The sequence below is a fragment of the Rhinatrema bivittatum genome, chromosome 1 (genome assembly GCF_901001135.1).
Source record: "Rhinatrema bivittatum chromosome 1, aRhiBiv1.1, whole genome shotgun sequence".
Classification (NCBI taxonomy): Eukaryota; Metazoa; Chordata; class Amphibia; order Gymnophiona; family Rhinatrematidae; genus Rhinatrema; species Rhinatrema bivittatum.
The window spans coordinates 692,868,845-692,894,353 of record NC_042615.1 but is presented as its reverse complement, the minus strand read 5'-3'; the positions used below and the strand labels follow the sequence as shown (position 1 = coordinate 692,894,353).

Here is a 25,509-nt window from a genome sequence, read left to right as displayed (position 1 = left end):
ATAGGCATGGTCCTCTTAAAAATCTGAAAAACTTTCTGGCTCATACAATCAAGTATATGGAGAAGCAAGCAATGCATGTATTTTATTTATTTATTTTCTTTTTTGCTTCAAGCCAGACAGAGTGGAGCTGATTGAAGATGGAAAAGAAAGGAGCAGGATCAATTATGTTTCAGTTTTTTTTCAAAATCTAAATTCACCACTAAAGAAAGTGTACTAATAAATGCAACCAATTACAATTCACACCATTCATCAGATTTTTCTGAAATGAAAAGATAAAGTAAACATGTTAATATTTGTCTACATAAGCATTAAATTATTAAAAATTGTTAGTGAAGAGATTGGTGGTTTCATATATGATTAAGACTGTTACCACCGGTAATCAGTACCGCTCTGTTTGTATAATCATTAACCTGTATTGTTCATAAATATATGAAACCACCAATCTCTTCACTAACAATGTTTAATAATTTAATGTTTATATAGACAAATAGAATTATCATGTTTACATTATCTTTTCATTTCAGAAAAATTTGATGAAAGGTGTGAATTGGTAATTTTCTGCTTTTTTTCAACCAGCCTGTCCCACCTGGGAGCTGCAAAGATTGATTTCATCAAGTTTTTTTTTTTAGGTGAAAGTGAAAGTATGAGCTGCAGCAGTGATCAGTTTGCTCATTCATTTCTCTTCTGGTTCGCAAAGAGGGAAGCAGAGATTCTCAAGCTTGAAAACTTACAGGTCGATGCAATATCGGCATGGGGAAAACGGGCGATCATGATTGAACACCCACTCTCCTAACGCGCGCCGATCAACCTCTCCGGGACGCCCAACTTAATATTTAAATCGGCTGCTATGATTAAAATGAGGTGCTAGGGGAAATTGTGCACCCCTACTGCTTCCTGAGCACATCCACAGATTAGGAAAGTGGACTTTCGTTAATTGAGCATCCCTTTTCCTAACCTGACTGCTCGCACACTTTTTATTATTATTTTTTTAAAGTTCTCCTTTTTGTTCCTCCAACTTAATATCATCACGATATTAAGTCGGAGGAAGTACAGAAAAGAAGTATTTTCTGCTTTTCTATACACTTTTTGGGCTGCTCAGAAATTAATGCCTGCTGCGAGTAAGCATTAATTTCTGAAAGTAAAAATGTGTGCATCAGGCGCTCATTTTTTTTTTTTTAATTGTGGGAGAACAGTTAATAGCCTCATCAACATGCATTTGCAAATGATGAATGCTATTAGCTTCACTGGGGGGGGGGGGGGGGGGGTGGATGCACTTTTTGGCGCGCTAATCCCCTTATAGCATGAGGGTTGTGGATGCGTGTTCAACCACGGGTTAACCAGTGTGGTTGGCTGAGCGCACTGTATTGCATCAGCCTGTTAAAGTGAAAGAAAATATTAGCAAAAAAAATGTTGTTTGTAGGAGAAAGCAAAATGTGCTTTTTAAAGTCACTGATACTGTACCTGTGACCTAGTACTAACCTGGTCCTGCTAATACTGCTGCAAAGACCATCCCACAGCTCTCAATGCCCCGTGGGTTGTTCCCACCCCCTCGTTGACATCATTTGGGTGCCAAATTTCAAAGCATCATCATCATATTTATGCAACAGGAATAGCGAAATGAATAGTTTGTGTTTTATTTTTTGTATTTTTTGCTGGAGTTAACCTCATATAGAAATGGCGGGCTATGTTCGATTCAAAATGCCCTGACAGCCATAAAACTGTCATAAAAAATAGAACACAAACTATTCATTTCGCTATTCCTGTTGCATAAATATGATGATGATGCTTTGAAATTTAGTATACAAGAATTCATCATATATTTGCAGTTTTCATTCTAGTATCATTTGGGTGCCGGCATAAGAGGCTTAGCACAAATGCCGGAAGCACCGTGTGCCAGTGCATCATGTGCCAAAGAAGCGTGACAAAAGGGCTCGCCCCTTTTGTGCGCCCCTTTGTACCCCCTTCTGCACCTTCTGCATCTGTTTGCCGTAACCTCTCTCATTGTTTTTGGGCTCACATATATCAGTCTCTATAGATTGTAAATCTATTCTACTTTTTTTTCAATCTCCTGTTTTCATTGTTCTTTTCTGCGCTGTTTTTCACCATGCAAATCCCAATTGTTACAGGTAATGGTAGACCTTACCACACACCGCCACAGACTTCCTCCAACTCATAAATCATCATTGATTAGTATTATACCCATTCTCAAAGTAACCACACTAATGATCTCATCCATCTCTCTTTTAATTTTTAACGCTCAATCCATAAGGAAAAAAGTACCTATCATTTACAATTCAATTTCTACTCACTCGCCTGATATCATCATGATTACTGAAACATGACTTTTTGATTATAACTTAATTTTAAATACTATATGTCCTGAAGGCTACATCCCCTTCTCAGAACCACGACCCAATCGAAGAAGAGGAGGCTTAGTTATCATTGTCAAGGCCTCCCTACAGCCATGTAAGAAAGACTTGCCCCTGAAAAATCCATATGAATTAATGCTTGTTTCTTCAAGCATTGCAAGTTTCTGCATCATATATTGCCCCCCTGGTTTACTTACCAACAACCTGTCTTCTCTATTAGAATCCCTGACTAACTTGCCTGTTGATCTATCCAACAATATACTTGCCAGAGATTTTAACCTCCACTTCATCTCTAAGCCTCCTCCACTTGCAGGCTCCTCCCTACTTGAAGCCTTAACAGGGTTAAGCTGGGAACAACTAGTGGAAAGGCCCACAGATAAAACAGGTCATACTCTAGACCTTGTTTTCCATAACTCTGATCACATAAATCTTACTGCAACAACCCAACAAGTCACTTTTTAATACAAGTAACTGGCACTGAAAGGTGCAGCTGCAAAGGTTAAAAGTGTTCAACAGGCATGGACATTGTTTAAAAATACAATCCTAGAGGCGCAGTCCAGATGTATTCCACGCATTAAGAAAGGTGGAAGGAAGGCAAAACGATTACCATTATGGTTAAAAGGTGAGGTGAAAGAGGATATTTTAGCCAAAAAAATCCTTCAAAAATTGGAAGAAGGATCCATCTGAAGAAAATAGGATAAAACATAAGTATTGTCAAGTTAAGTGTAAAACATTGATAAGACAGGCGAAGAGAGAATTTGAAATGAAGTTGGCCATAGAGGCAAAAACTCATAATAAAAACTTTTTAAAATATATCCGAAGCTAGAAACCTGTGAGGGAGTCGGTTGGACCATTAGATGACCGAGGGGTTAAAGGGGCTCTTAGGGAAGATAAGGCCATTGCAGAAAGACTAAATTAATTTTTTGCTTCCATGTTTACTAATGAGGATGTTAGGGAGATACCAGTTCCGGAGATAGTTTTCAAGGGTGATGAGTCAGACGAACTGAACCAAATCACTGTGAACCGGGAAGATGTAGTAGGCCAGATTGACAAACTAAAGAGTAGCAAATCACCTGGATCCAATGCTATGAATCCTAGGGTACTGAAGGAACTAAAAAATGAAATTTCTGATCTGTTAGTTAAAATTTGTAACCGATCATTAAAATCATCCATTGTACCTGAAGACTGGAGGGTGGCCAATGTAACCTCAATATTTAAAAAAGGCTCCAGGGGTGATCCGGGTAACTATAGACCAGTGAGCGTGTCTTCAGTGCCAGGAAAAATAATGGAAACTATTCTAAAGATCAAAATCGTAAAGCATATAGAAAGACATGGTTTAATGGAACACAGTCAACATGGATTTACCCAAGGGAAGTCTTGCCTAACAAATCTGCTTCATTTTTTTTAAAGGGGTTAATAAACATGTAGATCAGTGGTTCTCAACCCTATCCTGGGGACCCCCCCAGCCAGTCGAGTTTTCATGATATCCACAATGAATATGCATGAGAGAAAATTTGCATGTTATGGAGGCAGTGTATGCAAATTCTCTCTCATGCATATTCATTGTGGATATCATGCAAACCCGACTGGCTGGGGGGGTCCCCAGGACAGGGTTGAGAACCACTGATGTAGATAAAGGTGAACCGGTAGATGTAGTGTATTTGGATTTTCAGAAGGTGTTTGACAAAGCCCCTCATGAGAGGCTTCTAAGAGAACCAAAAAGTCATGGGATAGGAGGCAATGTCCTTTCGTGGATTACAAACTGGTTAAAATACAGGAAACAGAGAGTAGGATTAAATGGTCAATTTTCTTAGTGGAAAAGGGTAAACAGTGGAGTGCCTCAGGGATCTGTACTTGGACAGGTGCTTTTCAATATATATATAAATGATCTGGAAAGGAATATGACGAGTGAGGTTATCAAATTTGAAGACGATACAAAATTATTCAGAGTAGTTAAATCACAAGCGGATTGTGATACATTACAGGAGGACCTTGCAAGACTGGAAGATTGGGCATCCAAATGGCAGATGAAGTTTAATGTGGACAAGTGCAAGGTGTTACACATAGGGAAAAGTAACCCTTGCTGTAGTTACACGATGTTAGGTTCCATATTAGGAACTACCACCCAGGAAAAAGATCTAGGCATCATAGTGGATAATACTTAAAAATGGTCGGCTCAGTGTGCTGCAGAAGTCAAAAAAGCAAACAGAATGTTAGGAATTATTAGGAAGGGAATGGTTAATAAAACGGAAAATGACATAATGATTCTGCATCGCTCCAGACCGCACCTTGAATACTGTGTACAATTCTGGTTGCTACATCTCAAAAAAGATATAGTTGTGATGGAGAAGGTACAGAGAAGGGCAACCAAAATGATAAAGGGGATGGAACAGCTCCCCTGTGAGGAAAGGCTGAAGAGGTTAGGGCTGTTCAGCTTGGAGAAGAGTCGGCTGAGGGGGGATATGATAGAGGTCTTTAAGATCATGAGAGGTCTTAAACGAGTAGATGTGAATCGGTTATTTACACTTTCGGATAATAGAATGACTAGGGGATATTCCATGAAGTTATTAAGTAGCACATTTAAGACAATTCTTTTTCACTCAACGCATCCTCTGGAATTTGTTGCCAGAGGATGTGGTTAGTGCAGTTAGTATAGCTGGGTTCAAAAAAGGTTTGGATAAGTTCTTGGAGGAGAAGTCAATTAACTGCTATTAATCAAGTTTACTTAGGGGTAGATTTTCAAATAACGCGAATAGGCGTACTTTTGCTGGCGCATCAGGCGCCAGCAAAAGTACGCTGGATTTTAGTAGATACGCGCGGAGCCGCGCGTATCTGCTAAAAACCTGGATCGGCGCGCGCAAGGCTATTGATTTTGTATAGCCGGCGCGCACCGAGCCGCGCAGCCTACCCCCGTTCCCTCCGAGGCCGCTCCGAAATCGGAGCGGCCTCGGAGGGAACTTCCTTTTGCCCTCCCCTCACCTTCCCCTACCTAACCCACCCACCCGGCCCTGTCTAAGCCCCCCCTTACCTTTGTCGGGGGATTTACGCCTCCCTCTGGGAGGCGTAAATCCCCGCGCCCCAGCGGGCCTCTTGCGCGCCGGGACGCGACCTGGGGGCGGGTACGGAGGGTGCGGCCACGCCCCCGGCCACGCCCCGGGCCGTAGCCACGCCCCTGTACCCGCCCCCCAAAACGCTGCCGACACGCCCCCTAAACGCCGCGACGACCGGGCCCGCCCCCGACACACCCCCCTCGGAGAACCCCGGGACTTACGCGAGTCCCGGGGCTCTGCGCGCGCCGGTAGGCCTATGTAAAATAGGCTCACCAGCGCGTAGGGCCCTGCTCGCCTAAATCCGCCCGGATTTGGGCGGATTTAGGCGAGCAGGGCTCTGAAAATCCGCCCCTTAGGGAATAGCCACTACTATTAATTGCATCAGTAGCATGGGATCTTCTTGGTGTTTGGGTAATTGCCAGGTTCTTGTGGCCTGGTTTGGCCTCTGTTGTAAACAAGATGCTGGGTTTGATGGACCCTTGGTCTGACCCAGCATGGCAATTTCTTATATTCTTTTGTTCTGGCAACCTTAAGGCAAACCCTCTAATAACCCTGTTGGTCCCAAGAAAATTTATAAAACAGAGAAAATTGACTCTGAAATCTTTATAAACACTTTACAGCCAAATCTCCCTTTAGTAGTTGGGACTGACATTGACCATTCAATCTAACTGGAACTCATCAATCTCAAAATCTATAGACACTATAGCCCCAAGAAAATAATGTATCATTACCTCTAGGCCCAAAGCCGCCTGGTTTTCATCTACTTTATGTGCAATGAAAGTCAGATTAAGATGCCTTGAAAGACGCTGGTGCAAGAATCTTTCTTTAGAGCAAAAAAATGCTTACTTTAGTCTTTTGAAAAAATATAAAAAAGAAATTGATCTTGCAAAGAAATCTCATTATGCATCTAAAATACAAATGACAAATGGCAACCCCCAACATCCTTTTCAATATTGTAAAATCTTTAACCTCACAAAGAACTGTAGCACACACTAATATCTCAAATGTTCACTGTAATTTATTTATTTATTTATTTATTTAAGGTTTTTTAATAACGGCATTGATGAAAAAATTCACATCATGTCGGTTTACATAAAACAGGGGTGCGATGAATACAACAACGAACATAAATAAACGTGATGAAGAGATGCAGTTACAATTAACAAGGGCTGTTGAACTGGGTGGAGGAATTGAAGAGAGATAGGTTAATTATATACAAATAAGAACATAAGAACATAAGAAATTGCCATGCTGGGTCAGACCAAGGGTCCATCAAGCCCAGCATCCTGTTTCCAACAGAGGCCAAACCAGGCCACAAGAACCTGGCAATTACCCAAACACCTAGAAGATTCCATGCTACTGATGCACTGATGCAATTAATAGCAGTGGCTATTCCCTAAATAAACTTGATTAATAGCAGTTAATGGACTTCTCTTCCAAGAACTTATCCAAACCTTTTTTGAATCCAGCTACATTAACTGCACTAACCACATCCTCTGGCAACAAATTCCAGAGATTTATTGTGCGTTGAGTGAAATATGTACAGTGTACAGTATATACAGCTACTGTGTCACTGTGTAATGAAATTGCCCATTATTTTCAAGATAAAATATCTAAAATTTCTTCAGAATTTCCTCCCGTGCCTACCCCAAAAATAAATCTACCCCCGCTTATATGTTCCTGGTCTACTTTTTCTGAGACTGACACTTCCACTGTGTCTCGTTTGCTTACAAAGTTGAAAATCTCAAACTCACCTTACAATCCTTGTCCAGGCCAACTGTTGAAAGATAAGTCAAGATCACATCTCCTCGTCTATAGTTCAACTAGTCAATTTATCTCTCACAATTGGCACATTCCCTAACTCTCTAAAACAAATCTCTATCACACCTATGCCAAAGGAAAAAAAACTCTGATCTTTATGGCATCACCAGTCTTCGTCCAATAGCTTCTTTGACTACTCTTGGTAAAATTTTTTTGAATCTACAGTTGTTCACCAAATAACCAAATACATTTCCGTAAATAACATTCTCCACCCAAATCAACACAACTTCTGTAAAGGACATAGTAAAGAGATCATGCTTCTCTCTTCATTTGACTCAATCATTTGACGCTTCGATGCCAACATAGATTATATTATCATTCTTCTCGACCTCACTATAGCCTTTGATACATTAAACCATGAATTACTTCTTGCCAGTTTACAATTCATAGGCATTAAGGACATAGTGCTTCAATGGTTTAACTCATTTATTTCCAATCGCCCTCAAAAAATCAATATAGGTCCCTACCATTCAGATTGGTTCACCACTACATCTAGAGTCCTGCAAGGTTCCTCTCTGTCAGCATTGCTATTCAACGTTTACTTGCTTCCCCTTTGCCAAATATTAACTGGTTTAGGCATAGATTTCAAGATCTAAGCTGACGATATACAACCTCTCATACCCAACACATCTTCCTGGTCTCATATCTTCTCTTTAATTACTCTTTACTTAGAAACTATAAAAACTTGGCTATGTCATAACCAATTGACATTAAATGCTGCAAAAACTGAAATATTACATTTATCAACCATACCCAACTTCTCATGCTTCACAACCATACCCAACCCTCCTCCTTCACAACTTATATTTGATAACCATACAATTCCCATTGTTACTCATGGTCGCAATTTAGGAATCATTCTTGTCTCCAAACTATCTATGACAGTCCACATATCTAAAATAGTAAAAACATTCTTTTTAAACTGAACCTTCTTAAAAGATTAAAACTTCTGTTATTTCCTGTAGATTTCAGAACAGTCTTGCAAGCTCTCATTCTTTCTGGATTAGACTACTGCAATTCACTGGGGCAGATTTTAAAACCTGCACGCGGGCGCAGATTTGTTCGTGAAACCCGGCGCAAACAAATCTACGCCTGATTTTATAACATGCGCGTGCAGCCACGCGCATGTTATAAAATCCAGGGTTGGCGTGTGCAAGGGGGTGCACAATTGTGCAACTTGCGCTTGCCAAGCTGCGCAGTCTGCCTCTGTTCCCTCCGAGGCTGCTCCAAAATCAAAGCAGCCTCGGAGGGAACTTTCCTTCCGCCGCCCCCCCCCCCCCCCGCACCTTCCCCTACCTAACCCGCCCCCAGCCCTATCTAAACCCCCCCCATACCTTTATTGAGGAAGTTATGCGCGCCGGCCGATGGCCGGCCCGCAATCCTGGGCACAGCAGCAAATGGCCGCTGTGCCTGGAGGCTCAAGCCATGCCCCCGCTCCACCCCCGTACCCACCCCCCCCCGCCCCTTTTTGCAAGCCCCAGGACAAACACGCGTCCTGGGGCTTGCGTGCATCACCAGCAGCCCTGCTCCGTCCTCCGGTCCTGGGGGCTGGTCCGGAGGCCTCGACCACGCCCCCGGGCCGGCGCCACTCCCACGGGCCCGCCCCCGAAATGCCACGTCATTTCGGGGACGCCCCCGGACACGCCCCCTCCCGCCCCTTTCCGAAAGCCCCGGGACTTACGCGCGCGTCCCGGGGCTTTAGGCGCGCCGGCGCGCGAGGGCCCTGCGTGCGTAAATCCTTCCAGATTTACGCGCGCGGCCCTTTTAAAATCCGCCCCTAAGATTAGAGAACACATTACCCCAATTCTTCTTAACCTTCACTGGCTTCCGATCAAACAAACAATGTATTCACTATAAAATTTTGACTTTAATTTTCAACTTAATTCATAATTCCTCTGCCGTCTGGCTATGCACTTCTCTACGTCTGTACCAACTTCAGCATCATCTACGTTCTGCCGACAAATACCTCCTTCAGGTCCCAACGGTTAAAATTGCTAGGCTTGATATAACCAGAAAACGTGCCTTCTCAGAGGCAGGTCCATCCCTTTGGAATTCCATCCCAGCTACACTTAGACTCATGACCCACCCCAAAGAATTTAGGAAGAAATTCAAAACTTATTTCTGCTCCAATGCTTTTGCTACACAAAACCCAGAATAATACCACCTCCTTAATTTTCTCTTTTTAATTGTTATTTGCTGTATTTCTGTACATTTCCTTACTTTTATATAGTCCATTTATTTATTCTATTATGTATGTTTTAGATTGTAAACCACCTAGACCTCTATTTTTTGTATAAGCAGTATATAAATGTTTTTAAATAAATAAATAATAGAAGGAGAACGTCTGTAATCTCAGTGAGATGGTTACAGAGTAATTATCAAGGTAGGATTGTCACTGCAGCTGACACTATGCCAGGGGCAGCAGGAAAAATACAGCCAGATTGTTTCCTGCAGCTTATGTAGTCTTGGCACTCTGCAGTGATTCAGGGGCATCTTCTTGCTTTCTCTCTGTAAAAGAGTTAGTGTGATAGTGTAGGGTACTAATTCTTGTGTGTGACTCTTGCAACCGGGCCGCCCTCCTGCCCCAGGCCGAATTTTCTCAAAACAATCACATTAATGCAGCCACTGGCTCTTCCCTTTTCCAAATAGTTTATGGAAAACAACCCTGCCTGCCGTTGCCACTAGCCATGATAGTCCCTTCACCTGCAACTCAAGAATTACATGGCCTTTGGGATCAAGTCAATCAGCTAATTGAAAATGCTGGTATGTAAGCCAAGAGAACTGCTGATGCCCGAAGGAGGCCAGCTCCCTAGTTCAAGATGGGTGATAAAGTCTGGCTAAACACCAGACACTTACGCCTGTGGCATCCCTCCTTATGATTGGCTCTACGCTTCATAGGAGCATTCCAGTGACTCACCAAATTGGTCCTGTCACTTACCAATTAGAGCTTCCTCCTACCTTAAAAATTCATAACATGTTCCACATTTCATTACTCAAACCATTCGTACTTTTCTGGCCCTCCAGAGTACCGCCCAAACCCCAAGATACTATCTCTGGGGAAGTCCAGGTATATGAAGTCCAAGAGATCCTGGACTCTCGCTGAAGAGGCAAACCAATTGAGTACCTGATCTCCTGGAAGAACTATGGTGCAGAGGAAAACTCATGGGAGCCCTCATCCAACATACTGGATCCCAATATACTGAAGGACTTCTACCATTGGTACCCAATGAAAGTCAAACCCAAAGCATCTCGGAAGGGGATTAAGAAGAGGGTATTGTTGCATTTGATAGCTTGCGGGGATAGCCCGTGAACCGTCACCCTCACCTTCGCAGCTGGCATGCTTTAACCAGCTGCGCTGGCCCTGACACAGCTGGATACAGCCGACCCCTCTCACAGCAGGAGGCTGCCGAATGCCACCGGCTCCTGCCTCTTCCTACGCCCCCTTAGGTGCATGCATGCCTGACATCGGGCTTCTTATGGGGACAATGGCGGAAAGTCCCCACAGCCCCCTACTGATGACATCATCCTTTTCACCCTTTAAAAGGGCCGCTCCCCTGACGCACTCTGCCTCTGCAACAGGTCCTCCTGCATTCTTTAGTGTGTGTTGCTTTCAGCCTGTTCCATTCTTTGTCTGCCCAACCTGTTTCAGCCTTCGCCTACCAAGCTTGTTCCTGCCTTTGTCTGCCCAGCGTGCTCCAGATCTATCTGTTCTTCTTCCTCTCCTTTAGATGGATATGTTGTTTTGATCCTTGCCTAGACACTTGATACACCTGAGTGCCTTCTGCCTATGTCTGTAGCCTGCCTTGGACCACCTCCCTTGTCATTAACAGAGACCCTTGCCTAAATCCTGCCAGCCCTGGCAACCAAAGGCTCAACCCGAGAGGAACATGGGGCTAGTAAAGGTGAAGCTACACACCATTTTCTACTTCTCCTGGGTCTGCCTACTGGCAGTGAGAACTTGTAGGGCTCTTCCCTGCAGGTAGAGGTAATCTCACCTCAGTCCAACAAACAATTCACTTTAAAATATGCAATGATTTTGCTTATATCAGTTTCCCATATTGTAGGTTCCAAAAAACATTTAGGGCTTTTATTTTAGAAGAAGCCACACTGGGGACACTTAACTAGAAAACTCAAGAGTTAAAAAGCAGAAGAAAAAGCCAGTCATTGTACACAGGATGCTAAACATATTCTAGCTCACTGACAATATTCAGCCTGTGGAAAGTGCTACATATTGATTAAACCTTTGAAGCCCACTTGTTTTATGATGGAGGCCGACGATTTTGTGACAACTCAAAAATGAGTCCCAAATTGAAATGCATGGGAGCAGAGTGCATAGATAAATGCTGCTAGACAGAAGATTGCATTGCCTCATCTAACAACTGAATACTTTATTGTTAGGCTCGCTTGTCATTTTCATATTACCCATATGTTTATTGATTTCCCCTGCGTTACCTGTATTTCCTGTATGACTACAGGTATAAACAGGGGTCATATTCAGTAAGCTGGGTAGTGGAAAAATGTCCCGCTGAATATACTTGCTTAAAGTTATCCACTGGAAGTGCCAGAAGTGGGGAATTGTGTACCTCTCACCAAGAAGAGGATGATATGTTATTGGGGGGGAGGATCTGGGTGGGGGGGGGACAGTGCTGAACCTAAGGACTTTGGGTATTATTGAAAGGAACAGGGGAAGGGAGGAGACCCAAACTGAGACCCCTGGGACTTTAGTTACACATTTGGGGGTGGGGGGGGGTGGGTGTGAGGGATGCATGGCCTGATTGCGCCATATGAAATTTTGTGGGGGAAGAAGAAGATCGGGGCGCAAGCCTTATTACAGCTTTTTTTTTTTTTTTTAAATTAAAAGCCCAGCGCTACTTACCCAGATATTTTTTGAAGATATCTGGATAAGTAACTAAGTTATCTGCCTAACTTAGCTGGTTATAGTTTAAAATCAGCTATGTTAGCCGGATTTCTTAACTCCTCCCTGTGATGCCCCCGGAATGCCTCTTTTTTTATCCGGCTAGATTTTAGAGATAATGACTTATCCAGCTAAAATCTAGTCAGATGAGGAGCTAAATATACCAAACCTTGCCATTTAGTCAGATAGCTTTAAGTTATCCATCTAAATAGCTTTTGAATATTGGCCTCGTGGAAATAACCTGTACATTTTAAAATGAACAAGCCCTGTAATGAGGAATCTTTAAATATTCTCATTTTCTAGAACATTTTTAAATGTACACATTATCCTTGCAATATTATGATTTAGGCCCGTAATTCTTCCAAATGTAAGATCCATATGAACTCACTAATTGCCAGCCAAAATACTCCCTGGCCATGTCCAGCTTAGAAAGCTTCAATAATAGTATTCACACAATATTTAATAAGCCTGCTATAGAATACAGAGTACAGTAACAAGACATGTGGTGTGGAAGCCACATTATTTTATTGCCAAGAAATTACCTAGTAATAAGCTAGTAAAAGCATTGGCATGCAGAACAGCTCTTTACCATTTTGGCTTTATTGGAGGTGAAATAACATTTGGTATTTTCACGTTATCACTACTGTGAGGTATTTACCACACAATAAATGCCTACTGTGACTTGGTAGATGACCCCCAAACGTTTGTACTTGAGGCAATGCAGGGTGAAGTGACTTGTCCTAAGTCACAAGAAGTGTTAGTGAGATTTAGCTATTTTGCGGGACCATCAAGACGCTAGCATGCATCCCGATTGCCCCCAATCCCCTCCCCCACCGGCTTCCAGACCCCCTTCCTTCAGGATCGGGACCCCCCCTCCCCCCCGACTCCTGGTCATACCTTTCTATTTCTTAAGGGCTAGTGGAGCATAAGATGACAAGCAACCAGCCAGCACCACTTTTACCCAGAGCCCACCAGGGATTAAAAGGTATTATCAGGAGGGGGTGGGGGTCAGAGGTGGGCTAGAGTGGGAAGGGACCGGAGGTCTGGGGGGGGGGGGGGTAGGAAGGCTGGGGGACAATTTAGACAAAGGGGTAGGATTGGGAAAGGAGGGGGATGGGGCTCTGCTGCATGATTGTTTTTTTCTTTTTGGGCATTGTGGCTGCCTTTACAGTTAGCAGGGGGTGAAACAGGGGAGTCTCATAATATCTCTGGGGGGCATTTTTACACTTTGGGAAGGGGTTTTGCTTGGGCCGTTCAGGCCCTTTAACAAGATGGTGCCACTGCGCAGCATTCATGGGGCAACTAACCTGCATCATTTTTCTCTGCAGCATTTTACTGCTGGGGAAAATACCGCACCTTTTCCTAAGCTGCAGCACTGAGTGTACCACAGTTCTGTAAGCCCTGCATTACTGCTCCTCTAGGGAATCTTCCACAACTTAGTAAATAGACTGTAAGCCCTCTGGGGACAGGGAAATACTGTACCTAAATATAGCTTGCCTTGAACTACCAATGAAAAGATGTAAGCTAAATCTAAATATATATTAACTGCAATCTCACTTTCACTGGGGTGCTGTTGCCATGCAAGAATGTGAAGAGACATCATTGATCCGTGTAAGAGCAATGTCTAGCAGTTATCAGAACTGAAAGTGATATATTACAGAATACCATGCAGTGCACTGTCAATTTTAAATTTGTCATTATTAAATCAGATTTCTTCAAGTGGCCACTGGAAATTTCCAAACGTTACATGGAGCTGCTTACTGCCGTCTATGGATTGCTCACAGATTTCCACAAAAATCTACATCCTCTTAGTTCTCAATACAAGGGGTTGACTTAATCTTCTTTTGGAAGCATTTTACTTCCAGAAATAAACAAAATCCTCTACACATTAGAGGACAGAAATATTTGACTTCCAAAATGTGAACTTGTTTTAAAATAGAGGATTTTATTATTTTGACCTCTAAAAATATGAGACTACTTCGAAATCTAGGTATGCAAAACTTTTATGGACTCCAAAATGTAAAATTTAACTGTCCATGTGGTACATAAGATATTACACATAAAGCTGTCTAAGCATAATTTATGCAAATGTTAGCTGAGCTGCATCAACATCCTGCTATTTGAGGTTCAGATCTAATCAGAAGCTTTCCTAACTGGCACAAATTATTACAGAATTTTTGCAAAACTCAGCGGCATTTCTGAAGTGGAGTCATTTTTTTGATCCTTTGACCTAGTAAACAATAAATACCTATCGAGGTCAATGTTCAATAAGCCAGTGAGTGGACACGTTATCCAGCTAAAGTTAGCCAAATAACGTGTATCGAATATTCAGTGGGACAAACATCCTGCTGAATAAACTCTCCTAAAGTTATCCAGCTACATACATATAACCCAATAATAACTCAGATAATACTGCCGGTCTTTCAATACCTCCTTAGCTCTAAGTTTTATTGTTTTATTGTAATTTTCCTCCTGAGTTCATTGTAAACCGGCATGATGTGCTTCACGAATGTGCGTAAATAAAAGTTAATAAATAAATAAATAAATAAATAAATAAATAAACAAACTTCAAAACCGAATCAGAGATGTCGGAAAATAACTAATTATGTTGTAAAGTTATCCGGTTAAGTGGCACTGTGAATTTAAAAAAGAAAAGAAAGAAAGAAAAGTGCCACCTGTGTTTGCTGCCCAGTTCCCACTCCCTGGCCTGCTCAGAAAGCACTGCTGTGCGGGAGCCGGTTAAGTGAACACCTTGCTCCTGGCTGGAGAGGGGGACCTGAGGCAGGCGGGGGAGGGAGGGAGGGCAGCCCAGGGATACAGAAGTTGCGAGTAGGTGATGGGTAGTTGGGGGGGGGGGGGGGGCAGCAGGAGAGAGCCTGAGTTATAATTTATAAAATAGGGAAGGGATGGCGGGAGCGCTGACCTGCAGACTGCATCTATTAATAAACACCGGAGGGGTGGGGTGGGGGTGTGTAACCCGGCAGGGTTATTTATGACATATTGAGGGGGGGGGGGGGAATCAGGCCACAGGCCTGGATGGCACTTTTCTTTTTTTAACGTTACAGTACCACATTCACAGATATCCGGTTAAGTAGCAAGTTTATTCAGCCACACAAGGCTGTCTAACTTCAGACCTGCTCTGAAAATCTGCTAAGTTTGCTGGATAACTTAGGTCTGTCCCAAAATGCCTCTTTTTTTCTCCAGCTAGATTTTATCCAGATAATGACGTATCTGGCTAAAATCTAGTTTAAGTGCCCCAATATTCAAAAAGTAGGCATTTAGCTGGATAGCTTGTTAGTTATCCGGCTAAATGCCTTACAATACTGGCCTCATCAGAACTGGCTCCTAATCGGAAATCAGTATGAAACAATTTATAGCTGAATCACTCATTCCTGGTTTATTCCAGACAAACCAACTCACCTTTAACTGAAGGTCGCTGAAGTAGCCCAGTGTGAGGTCTGATATTTTTATTACCACAGGGTATATTATGGAAAAACTGCAATTCCTGTGCTGGTGAGGAATCACCATGGTAAATCTTCCATTAGGGGTTTGAGAGATCACATTGCAGGCTGTCACGGGGAGGAAGATATAATATAAGCACATTGGAATTCATGTAAAATGAATAAAACTACAGTTGCAATAATAAATAAGGTCTTCACAGGACAAAGGACATGAAGTTGCAGGATTTGTAGCATTGCAGAACTAACGTAGACCTTCTATTTTGCAATGTTCTGCAACTGCAGAAATGGCTGAATGCCTGGAGACATTTGTCTTGCATAATTTCTTTTTTCATGCTGCTTAAAAGATATTTGGGCTGACTTGGGGGATATTCAGTTCTGTCTCACGTAGGCCGTATTTTGCACAGCTCCAAATTTCACAGCATAGAACCCATCAGGCCTGGGTGTATTTGTTGGCAGCTTGGTAAGATAGCAGCCACTTGTATTTTTTTGTTCTTGGTGATGTAAGAAACAAGTCACCGGTGTTTACAGCAATATTTGTCTTCCTAATCTAGCAAATGATTAAGGCAGTGGGATGAAAATCAATACTCATTTTCTTCTCTAACTAAAGCTTGTTAAATCACTTTGACAGCAATCCCATCTCGTCACACCAGGGCCTTGTTGCTGGACGAAGCTGGTGCCCTGGGCCAGGGATGTTTTCAGCACGCGTGCTCGCAGACAGACTCGGAAGGGCAGCCTGGCACCCCCCCCCCCCCCCCCCCCCAGCATGGTGCGCAGGGCAGTAGCCCTTCCTGCCCGCCCCCGCCTCCACCCCTGCTGGTTGGGGCAGGTTTTTAAATTCTCATAGCCCCCTCCAGTTTCAGCATGCAATTTACCAAAACCTAGACGCACTTACGAAAGAGATTAGGGGTTTTCTTGATTGTTAGCGTGAATCCATTCCCTGGCTCCTGAACCCTGAAGAAAATCATGGCCACGTTCTGTGACGCCTGGACGGACCCTCTGGTGCCGCCTCCGTCACAAAAATCTAGGTAGCGGCTGGACGTAGGGAGAGGATGATCCAAGGAACTGGGGAACTTTTCCCCCTTTATTATCCAACCATCAAACACCTGGAAAGGGTTTAAGAAAAGAAATATGAACTACTATTTGTTTCTATCAGAGATGACCGGGAGAGAGAAATTACGGCTGACGATCCTACACTAAAGGCAATCAAAGGATGTCCTATCGGTACCGTCTAGTGAGTGCAATCGGTTAGTGACGTTACACGCTACGGCATAATTGCCTTTAAAAGTTACTTCTGCAGTCTGGTTATTTTTCTTGTAATGATTAAAGTGTAGTGAGTTAAACCAGAGCTCTGTCCAGCACAGGGCCAAGCTGCTACATACAAATTAACCAGCGCCATCAAACAAAACTAGCATCGCTGCACCTGTACTAAAAGCCCCTTGCATAGAGCCCTTAATTTTCACCTGATTTTTCTCCCATTTTTGGTGATTATGTAACAAACATTGATAAATTCCCAGGAAAATGAATGCCCCCTCCCCTTGGAGTAGGCTCCCACATCCTTTTCTGTGCCTGTTGGCTCTGCTGTGCTGTTGTGCTGTGCATCTCATTAAGTTTTAGGATTCTTATGCCACGCTCCTTTCACGTGTGCGCACCTCTACTGGCTCCTGCGTTAAAACAGATACGCGCAGTAAGCAACACCAGGAACAGTGTGTTTTGACAAATTGAAACACGTTGCCAAGATTACACAAGTGGAAGCCCTCATCCTCTTCTGTTCTCTAACGCATGTTGTGCACCTTGGTGTCAGTAATGAATGGAATAACAGGAGGTGCTTTTGTATTTACTCGTCTACACAGGAAGTCTTCAGACTTAAGTCACAATTGGTTCCTGAGAACTGTGTCTTAAGTCGAAACCACTTTTCCCATAGAAAACAATATGGGGGGACTGGTTCCAGCACTGACACGAGAAACTGACACGAGGGAGCACATGCAAGCTGCAAGTGAATGAAAAAGCACCAATTAGCCTTGAATTTAATGCAGTGCAATATCAAACCCATAGATGCATTTTAAAGCTTTAACTGGTTTAAGATGCCATTTAGCATCTTAAACCATGCTGTCTTTTTAACAAAAAAACCATAAAACTTCAGTGGTGCAAGTTGAGGTATTTGGTCCCGCCTGCTCCTACGTGCAGCACGCCAGTAGAGGAGCAGCAAACCGCAGCAGTGAAGATCTCCTTCCACATGCTGCCTGACTTACCTCCCTCCTTCCCTACCGTCACCATACTGGGCATGCCAGAAAAGGAACAAGTCGATCTCTCTCCAGGATCCCCTTGGAACAGCTTTAGTAGTGGAAGCTGTCAGGTTCCCTCCCACCTGCATTTGCTGCCATTTCTCTTTCAAGGCCCCCTTTTCTCCCAGAACCGTGTATTGCAGCGGGAGCTTTGCTACTTCTGGATTTGTCGTGCTGACATGTCCAGTGCCTCACGCTAAACTATAGGAGCTGTGCTTGGACATGGTTACGTCAGCGTATGGCACTGGTGGCGTCTGAAAGTGAATCCCTGTCTTAGGTGTGAAACGTGTCACAAGTCGGGGGTGCCGAAAGAGCAAGGACATCTGTAGTCTGAAAGATTGTTTGACCTGAAATAAGTATTGTGCTCCGATGATGAACTCTGCTGTGTTGCAACAATCAGCAAGCATGTCTCTGTTCTTCCACAATATAGATCGATTAAATAAAACCATGCTTTAAATTGCAGAAGTCCTTATGTTGCTTGATGTGTGGGTGAAGTCATTTGGTTGAATGTTAGTATGCAAGATTAGGCAAGGAAGGGGAGGGTGCCAGTCTGGTACTCGTGTTGGATGCTTGAAAAATCATAAACTACAATAAAATAATTAAGGTTCATATTCAGCCGTTCAGCAGCTGATAAAGTTATACAGATAAACGTATCTGGCTAAGTTAGTCGAGATATTCAGTGGTGAGGGTATGCCATTGAATATATCTGGCTAGCTTAAAGTCAGCTAGATAGCTGTAGCTTCTTCTCTGCTTCCTTTCACTGCTCATTGTGATCTGTCTGCCTCCCCGTTGGAGCAGTGCTGTCCCTTCCTTTTTTCCCAAATTTTATTTCCAACATTAACATCTCCTAACCTTTCTCACCTCCAAGCCTAAATTGCAATCGTATCACAAACTATCATCCTACCCTTCAGATACTATTGATGTTTCTAACAATATTATTACTTCTAATATTGCATTGTAGCTTAAATAAATGATACCTCTCTTATTAGAGACTTTATTGGGGAAGTTCTGAGCATTATTAGTAATCCATACTTGGATTACTAATAACGTTCATATTATTTAGCCTTTATGAAATTGAGAGTTTTCAGATTTACAATGTTTTAATGTACAAGAAAATGCCTTTTGCTGCTGCTGTTACCAACCATCTCTGAACAAGATGTTTCATCTCGGGTAATACTTTAGATAATTACATTTCTGCTCTCCGTCTTCAATAAACATAATTCTTTGTCTTTTAACAAGATCCACACATTCAGCAAGCTCTTAAGAAGAGATTATTTGAACTGATCTTAACTGAAACTATGGGGATACTTACAGTAACTGAATGTAATCCGTTTTGAAGTACCGAAAGGCAGGATTTAAATCAGATAAATAAATAAAATAAAATAATATTCACATGTAAGATATAACAAAAACACCAAAAAATTCTGTTTTGACCATCAGAGAATTATTTTTTTTTTAAAGAAAAACTTGGGAACACCTGAACCAGTACAGTTTAATAGTTACTTCTTAACAGTCACTAGCATAATCACAGTCTGTTGTTTTGCTTCTTCTCTGTTTCATTGATAATATAGCTCATTTTTTTCAGCATACAGAAAAACTGTAATGAAACTGGTGCTTCTGGAGCTGTAACCTGATGGTATCAGGAATAATATAGGCATGAGATAGTCTGATGATGTAATGATGCTAGCCTGAGGAAATCCGGTGATGAAATAAAGAAGACATGGCCTTTCTTACCTTCAAGAAATCTCCTCCTCGGCAGTCAATATTGACAAAATTATATTCTACAGTGATTAGCTCCTCGGGCTCCCCAATGAGGAAAAGAACACAGTGCGGCTGGGGATGCTCCGCCGTGAAGGTGAACTGCCCATCTATGCTCAGCATATCAATGCAACCTGCAGGGGGAAAGTCAGAGGGAGCCTTTCAGCATCTTATCTCATTCCTGGTTGGAGGCAGCTGAAAAGACCCTTCCAGTTCCTCCTGCACTGTGCTCTATGCTCACCCAATAACCACCCTGATTGCAAATGCAAACCCACGTCATGCAGCGAGACATCTACTGGCTCCGGAGTTAAAATATATACACAAAAAAGCGACACTAAGCATAGTGTGTTTTGAGAAACTGAAACACTTTAACAAGATTACAAGAGTGATAGTACTTGTTCCCTCCTAATACATTGTGGACAGAGGACTGGGCATTACAATAGTAGCTTGGCTTTAGCTGCAGCAGCAGTTATGTTCCTGGGTCAAGCCTTGTCCTTCACATTCTGGCCTCTGTCTCTGAACTCCAACTCCTATTCCCAAGCAAGAACCAGGGAAACTCACGAAGAGCCCGTCGGTAGATCTTCCCCTCGGACAATTCTCTTTTCAGGTCAGATTTAATAATAAAAAAGGCATCATTCTCTGCAGCATCCCGAACCTGAAAACCATACAAAGTGCAAATGCTTGACACCAAATAGTTTAGCAACTTTCCTGTACACTGAACAAATGAAATGCATGCACTTGCTCCCCCAGACCTACCGAAGGCATGCCAGAGCTCTGAATGTCCTTGCCTCTGGAACAAGGTGCAGTGTATTAAAGTGTCATATTAGAAAGAGATCCCGTTATAACAGACAGCCAGGGAGAGGAATAAATAATGTATAAGCAACCTGAGAAAATAAAGTAGAAACAAAGTGAAAAGCTGTAGCATGTGATCGTAAAGTCATTGGGATTTGTCTTCTCGCCCCTTCACTTCTTTTTCACTGAAAAGAAAAAGACTTAAAAGAAAGAGAAGAAACTGACACAAGGGAGCACATGCAAGCTGCAGGTGAATGAAAAAGCCCTGGTGATGGATGCATGCATGAAGGAAGTCCGAGTTAGCAGCCTTTCTCACCTCTAGGTATCTGGTCTCCCCTTTGAGGGCTGCCAAGAAGATCAGGATGACATGCCACTGAAGCCTGGAAGCAGAAGTCATGCTGATGTCGGTGACTCTGAGAATCTCTGGCTTCCTTCTAGCAGGAGGAGCCTGTGGAGCTTCTTCTGACAGACCCGTTATATAGAGTAATGAGGAGGGGAGGCACTTGGTCCTCTCACTGAAATGAATTCAGTAACCATGGGTTACCCTATCTCAGTGACAAGGGCATGAGAATGACGAGGGTCCAGCTCATAGCTATACAATCCTACCTAAGCTAACTCATTTCTTTTTCTAATGCTTCTCCACAGATCTGTTTGGCATACTTAAAAAGTCATTAATGCTAGTAGAGTTTGTGTATTTAAATGTCTAAACTAAAACAGACAGTTATAGTATGCAGTTTGGACACACATCTAAACGCGCTTCAGGTAACTAATTTGCATAGAAAGGACACATTCCAAATAGCTTTTGTATGGGTTTCAATATATTAATCAAATCCAGCAGAAACACCTAAATTTAAAATCATATACCGAGACTACAGTACCTGCCTTAGCCAGGCAATTCTCTAGAGCCATCTTTCATACAATTATAGTTAGAAACCTCAAATGACCGTGGGATAACTATGAAACATATAGTATAATCCAAGCTGAGACTCCATCATGTTTATAAATTCCCAGAAAAAAACATTTCCAAGATAGCTGCTGAACTTAGAGAGGACAATTTTCAAAGTCATTTCCATGGGCAAAACAGTGCTTTAACCATTGAAATGACCTTTTACAAAATTCCCTGCCCAATATGCGTGTAAACTTGCACATATAGAGCCCATATGCACGTAAGTGTATCCGCAGTGAGCAGGAGGTGTTTCCAAGAGAAAGGGCTGGGGAGGGGTTTGCACTTCTGTGCCTTGTTTTTGCATTTTCAAAAGTATACGCAGAAAATTTCCTGGAAACAATCTATGCACAAATTAGCAGGTGTAATTGTGCATGGATAGTTTTGGTGGGAACATTTTCAAAGTGGAAACTACACACGTGCGGGCTATTACAAAATTACCCCCATAGAGTATGCCTATCGTTACCACCTGGAATTTCTAGGGATACAGGCTGACGTTGGTCATCAACTACCTGTATCCTTGCAGCTTCGGCAGGATCTGGTCTATCTATCGTGAGTCACCCCGATCCATCCACTGGGTGTGAGATGGAGAGCAGCAGAATTCTCTCTACTCCTGGTCTTCCTAAGGAAGAAGGACTCCCCTAAATCCTCGGACCTAAACAATCAGACCAGGCCTATCAAAGAAAAAATATCCCAGAAAACAAGTCCAAAAATCCCTTAAGCAATCCCTGGGGTACCCTTACTGGACAGGTTGTGCACCAGCAAGGAAAGATTATCCCCTTCCTATTCAGTGTAGGATTCCAAGCTGTGAGATCTAGTGTACCAGAATAGGAGAACAAAACCAGCTCAAGAAAAACAGATCCTTTTCTGCTGAGTGCTAACTAAAACTGTCACATCTAGCTATAATGCAAGCTGCTTGTCGTGGGAAGTATCTACTTCGACTGTAATGTCGTTCGTACAGCCCAACAGGAGAACCAGCTGGGACCACACTGACAACAGGTAGATTCACTTGAGCTGAGACTGAACAAGGCTTCACCTTTACCAGCCTCTTCCTCCACAGGTTGAACTCTTGGGTACTGAGGCTGGCAGGTCTTAGGCAACGGTCCAGCAGGAGAGCGGTCAGGCAGAGTCGGAAAACAGCAAAGGTCAGGGCAGGTGGCAATCAAAGGATTATGCCAGGCAGAGCCAGGATCTGGGCAGAGGTCAGAGCAGACAGCAATCAGACGGTCAGGATCCAAGCAGAGGTCAGGGCAGAGAGCAAATCAGGCAGAGTCAGTATCTGAGCAGAGGTCAAGCACAAGAGAATCATCAAGAAGGGAACAGGAGGCAGGAGACAAGGAGAAAACAGGAACAAGGCAAGACAGGATGAGGACTGGAGCCAGGCAAAGGCAGGAGCAGGATAGGATGCTAGCTACTTGCACTGCAGGCAGGAAGCACAGCAGGAGACCTGTTGCTGAGGTGCCAGCTTGTAGGAGCGCTGGGGTTTAAATGGCCCACTGACCGTAATGTTATCTTCTGGCGTTCTGGCCAGATTCCTGCTGCAGCACCAGTAAGAGGGGGATAGAGGTGCACGCATGTCTAAAGAGCAGCTGTGCATCATGGATGTGTCGGTAGCCCGCCATGATGGCCCGGGTATGTGAGGCCAGCTGTGGCACAACACTGCAGTCGGTCCATCATTACACTGCTTTTATACCAACAAGGCAGGCTAGTCATGTTGAGGAGCTGTTCTGATATGATGCACCCCTCTCTCACTACCTATCTCTTGATCCTAGCTCAAAAAAAGGGTTTAAAAACTAGGGCCATATAGAGGTTGTCCCAAAGGGTTGCCATATCTTAATCCAAGGGAAATTAAAGTCCAAAATAAGAGGGAAGGAAGAACTTCTCAGTGATGTTACTAAACGAATGGAGGTATATAAAGAACCTCAAATAAATAAAAATAAAAATAAATAAAAAAAAGATAGAACAAAATAGAATTGGCAAAAATGTAACATCAAAATGATCAAAATGCTATGTATCTGGTCACTTCTTATATTATGTATACTTACAATGCACAGAAATGTTCCTAATATACCAATACAAAATATAATTGGACCATCATACTAATCACTACCAGTCAACCAACCTTCTTTGCTTTATTCTTAATCATCGGTCCCTATAATGATCCACTTTTATCTTTTTAAATCTTTTTTAATCTTTTGCATGCAAAACTTTTTTATATATCTGTTCAGACTTTTTTTTATATGCTGTCACTAATTACAAGTTCTCTCGATTCTCCCAACACACTCCGTGTTTCGAGTTTCCTTGTCTGCATCAGGGGAAATACTTCAAGTTTTTCTTTTGCAGCATTTTTAATCTATAAAGGAAAAAAGCAAATAGGATTAACACAGAAGTCAGCTTGTAGCACAAGAAGCAAGACAACAACCTCTCCGTCCATTTTGAAACCTTCTTCATTGGCTTTGATTGCACTCACACTCAAACCCTACCTATGAAAAGGCAACACTGCACATATGACAGCAATCCTTAGAACATCAATATATCTCCTATCAGGAAAACAGAACAAACCAGGATGCTATAGATCTCTCCACTGAAACTACTTGCTAGCAGAGCACAGACAGATCCTCATCAAATATAGAATAAAGAGACCATAAAGTATAAATAGAAACATGTAGACAAAAATTGAACTGGAAACCAAAAGCCAAACCCTGTATGCAGAGTAAACACAGAAAAAACAAACCACCATTTCTCATAAAACATTAAACAATAAAATAAAGAAATATAAAACACGAAAAATAACACGTTGACGTTATAGTGGACATTAGGGCCCTAACACCCACGATAACGCCCAAACGCATTTTGATGAATGACCCTATAAGATCACTAACTTGAGAGCCCCGAGCACTAGTGATCTTCCTTTTGAAAAAAGGTTCATGATAATGCCTTGAGAATGGTGAAAAAGCATCCACAGGGTATTTCAAAATGTAAAAAAAAAGTATTTCTTCAGTATATCAATTGGCATATAAGCTGAACATAGCTCCTAGAATACATACCATTACAGATCAGTTAACTGCTTGGGCTGAGCTCCCGTTTTCTATATTTGGATGTTGTGTACTATTTAAAATTATACTTTTTCCTAAATTACTTTATGGTTTACAAATGGTTCTGTGTTGACTGTTAAACAGTGATATAGCTATGCTAAAATCTGCTTTATCATCATTCATTTGGAGAAAGAAAGGTGCATGGATTGGATATTTGAAATTGATGCACACACAACAATATAATGGCCTTAATCTCCCAGATTTTCATTTTTAAAATGTGGCTTGCCAATTTTGTTTTCTTTCAGAATGTCTTTCATTTGATTTTAAGTATTGTACTTAGGGAATAGTTGAAACCTATTTTTTCTCCTTTATCAGTAGTAAATGCCTTATATCTGACTGACTAATATGTCAAAAGTTTTTTTTCATAGCCCCTTTTTCAGCCTGTGATGCTGGCCTGGCGCTATATCTGCAAGTGGTAGGGCAAGTCATATGAGGGGTCTGAGTTTTTACCACTGGTTGATAATACATATTTTTTGCTAGGTCTGGATAACTCATTTTTTCAGAGTTGAAGAGCTAGGGGAGTAACTGCAGTTGAAGAGCTGTTCTGTAAAGCTAGAAATGTTATGTTTATCTTTTAACAGATACAAACCACATTATATGTGTTCTTAAAAGCACTGTCTTAAGTCTTTATTTCAATCAGAAACCTTGGAAGACGTTATTTAAGGGGTTTCCAAGATGGCCGCACGGTAAGGATTGTGCTCCATAGACTCCCTCTTGCCTCATAAAAGTCTAGTTTCTTACCTTATTTCTTCAATTTTCTGATGGGTAAGGGAAAGGGCAAGGCTTGAGTGTCCTGGATATGTCGGCCACTTCAACCCCAAAAGGCCTGATGGACAAACATCTTCTCCAGAGTCGGGCCCTTCTGCTGGACTCCGTTAAGCAGTCATTGGGCAGTTTGTCAGGCAATGGTTCACTGACTGCAGTCCCTGACTCTGAAACCTCTTTAACTCCAGAGCAGCACCATGGACCTCTTCAACCCAGGACCTCTGGGACCCATCTCGATGGTAATGACTTTGTTCCATC

At 42.5% G+C, this 25,509-nt stretch overlaps 1 protein-coding gene across 1 annotated transcript in view; it reads right to left on the bottom strand.

The window, feature by feature from the left end:
* The window catches only part of CRHBP (corticotropin releasing hormone binding protein), a 38,478-nt gene extending 17,633 nt beyond the window's left edge, over positions 1–20,845 (bottom strand). The window contains exons 1-6 of the mRNA XM_029586263.1: positions 20,765–20,845; positions 20,218–20,311; positions 19,633–19,790; positions 16,509–16,719; positions 15,576–15,724; positions 13,463–13,475 (exon numbers count right to left, since the gene is read on the bottom strand). Of these exons, the coding sequence (XP_029442123.1) occupies positions 13,463–13,475; positions 15,576–15,724; positions 16,509–16,719; positions 19,633–19,790; positions 20,218–20,311; positions 20,765–20,845 (706 nt within the window). The remainder of the gene's footprint in view (positions 1–13,462; positions 13,476–15,575; positions 15,725–16,508; positions 16,720–19,632; positions 19,791–20,217; positions 20,312–20,764) is intronic.
* Between the last annotated feature and the right edge of the window lie 4,664 nt (positions 20,846–25,509).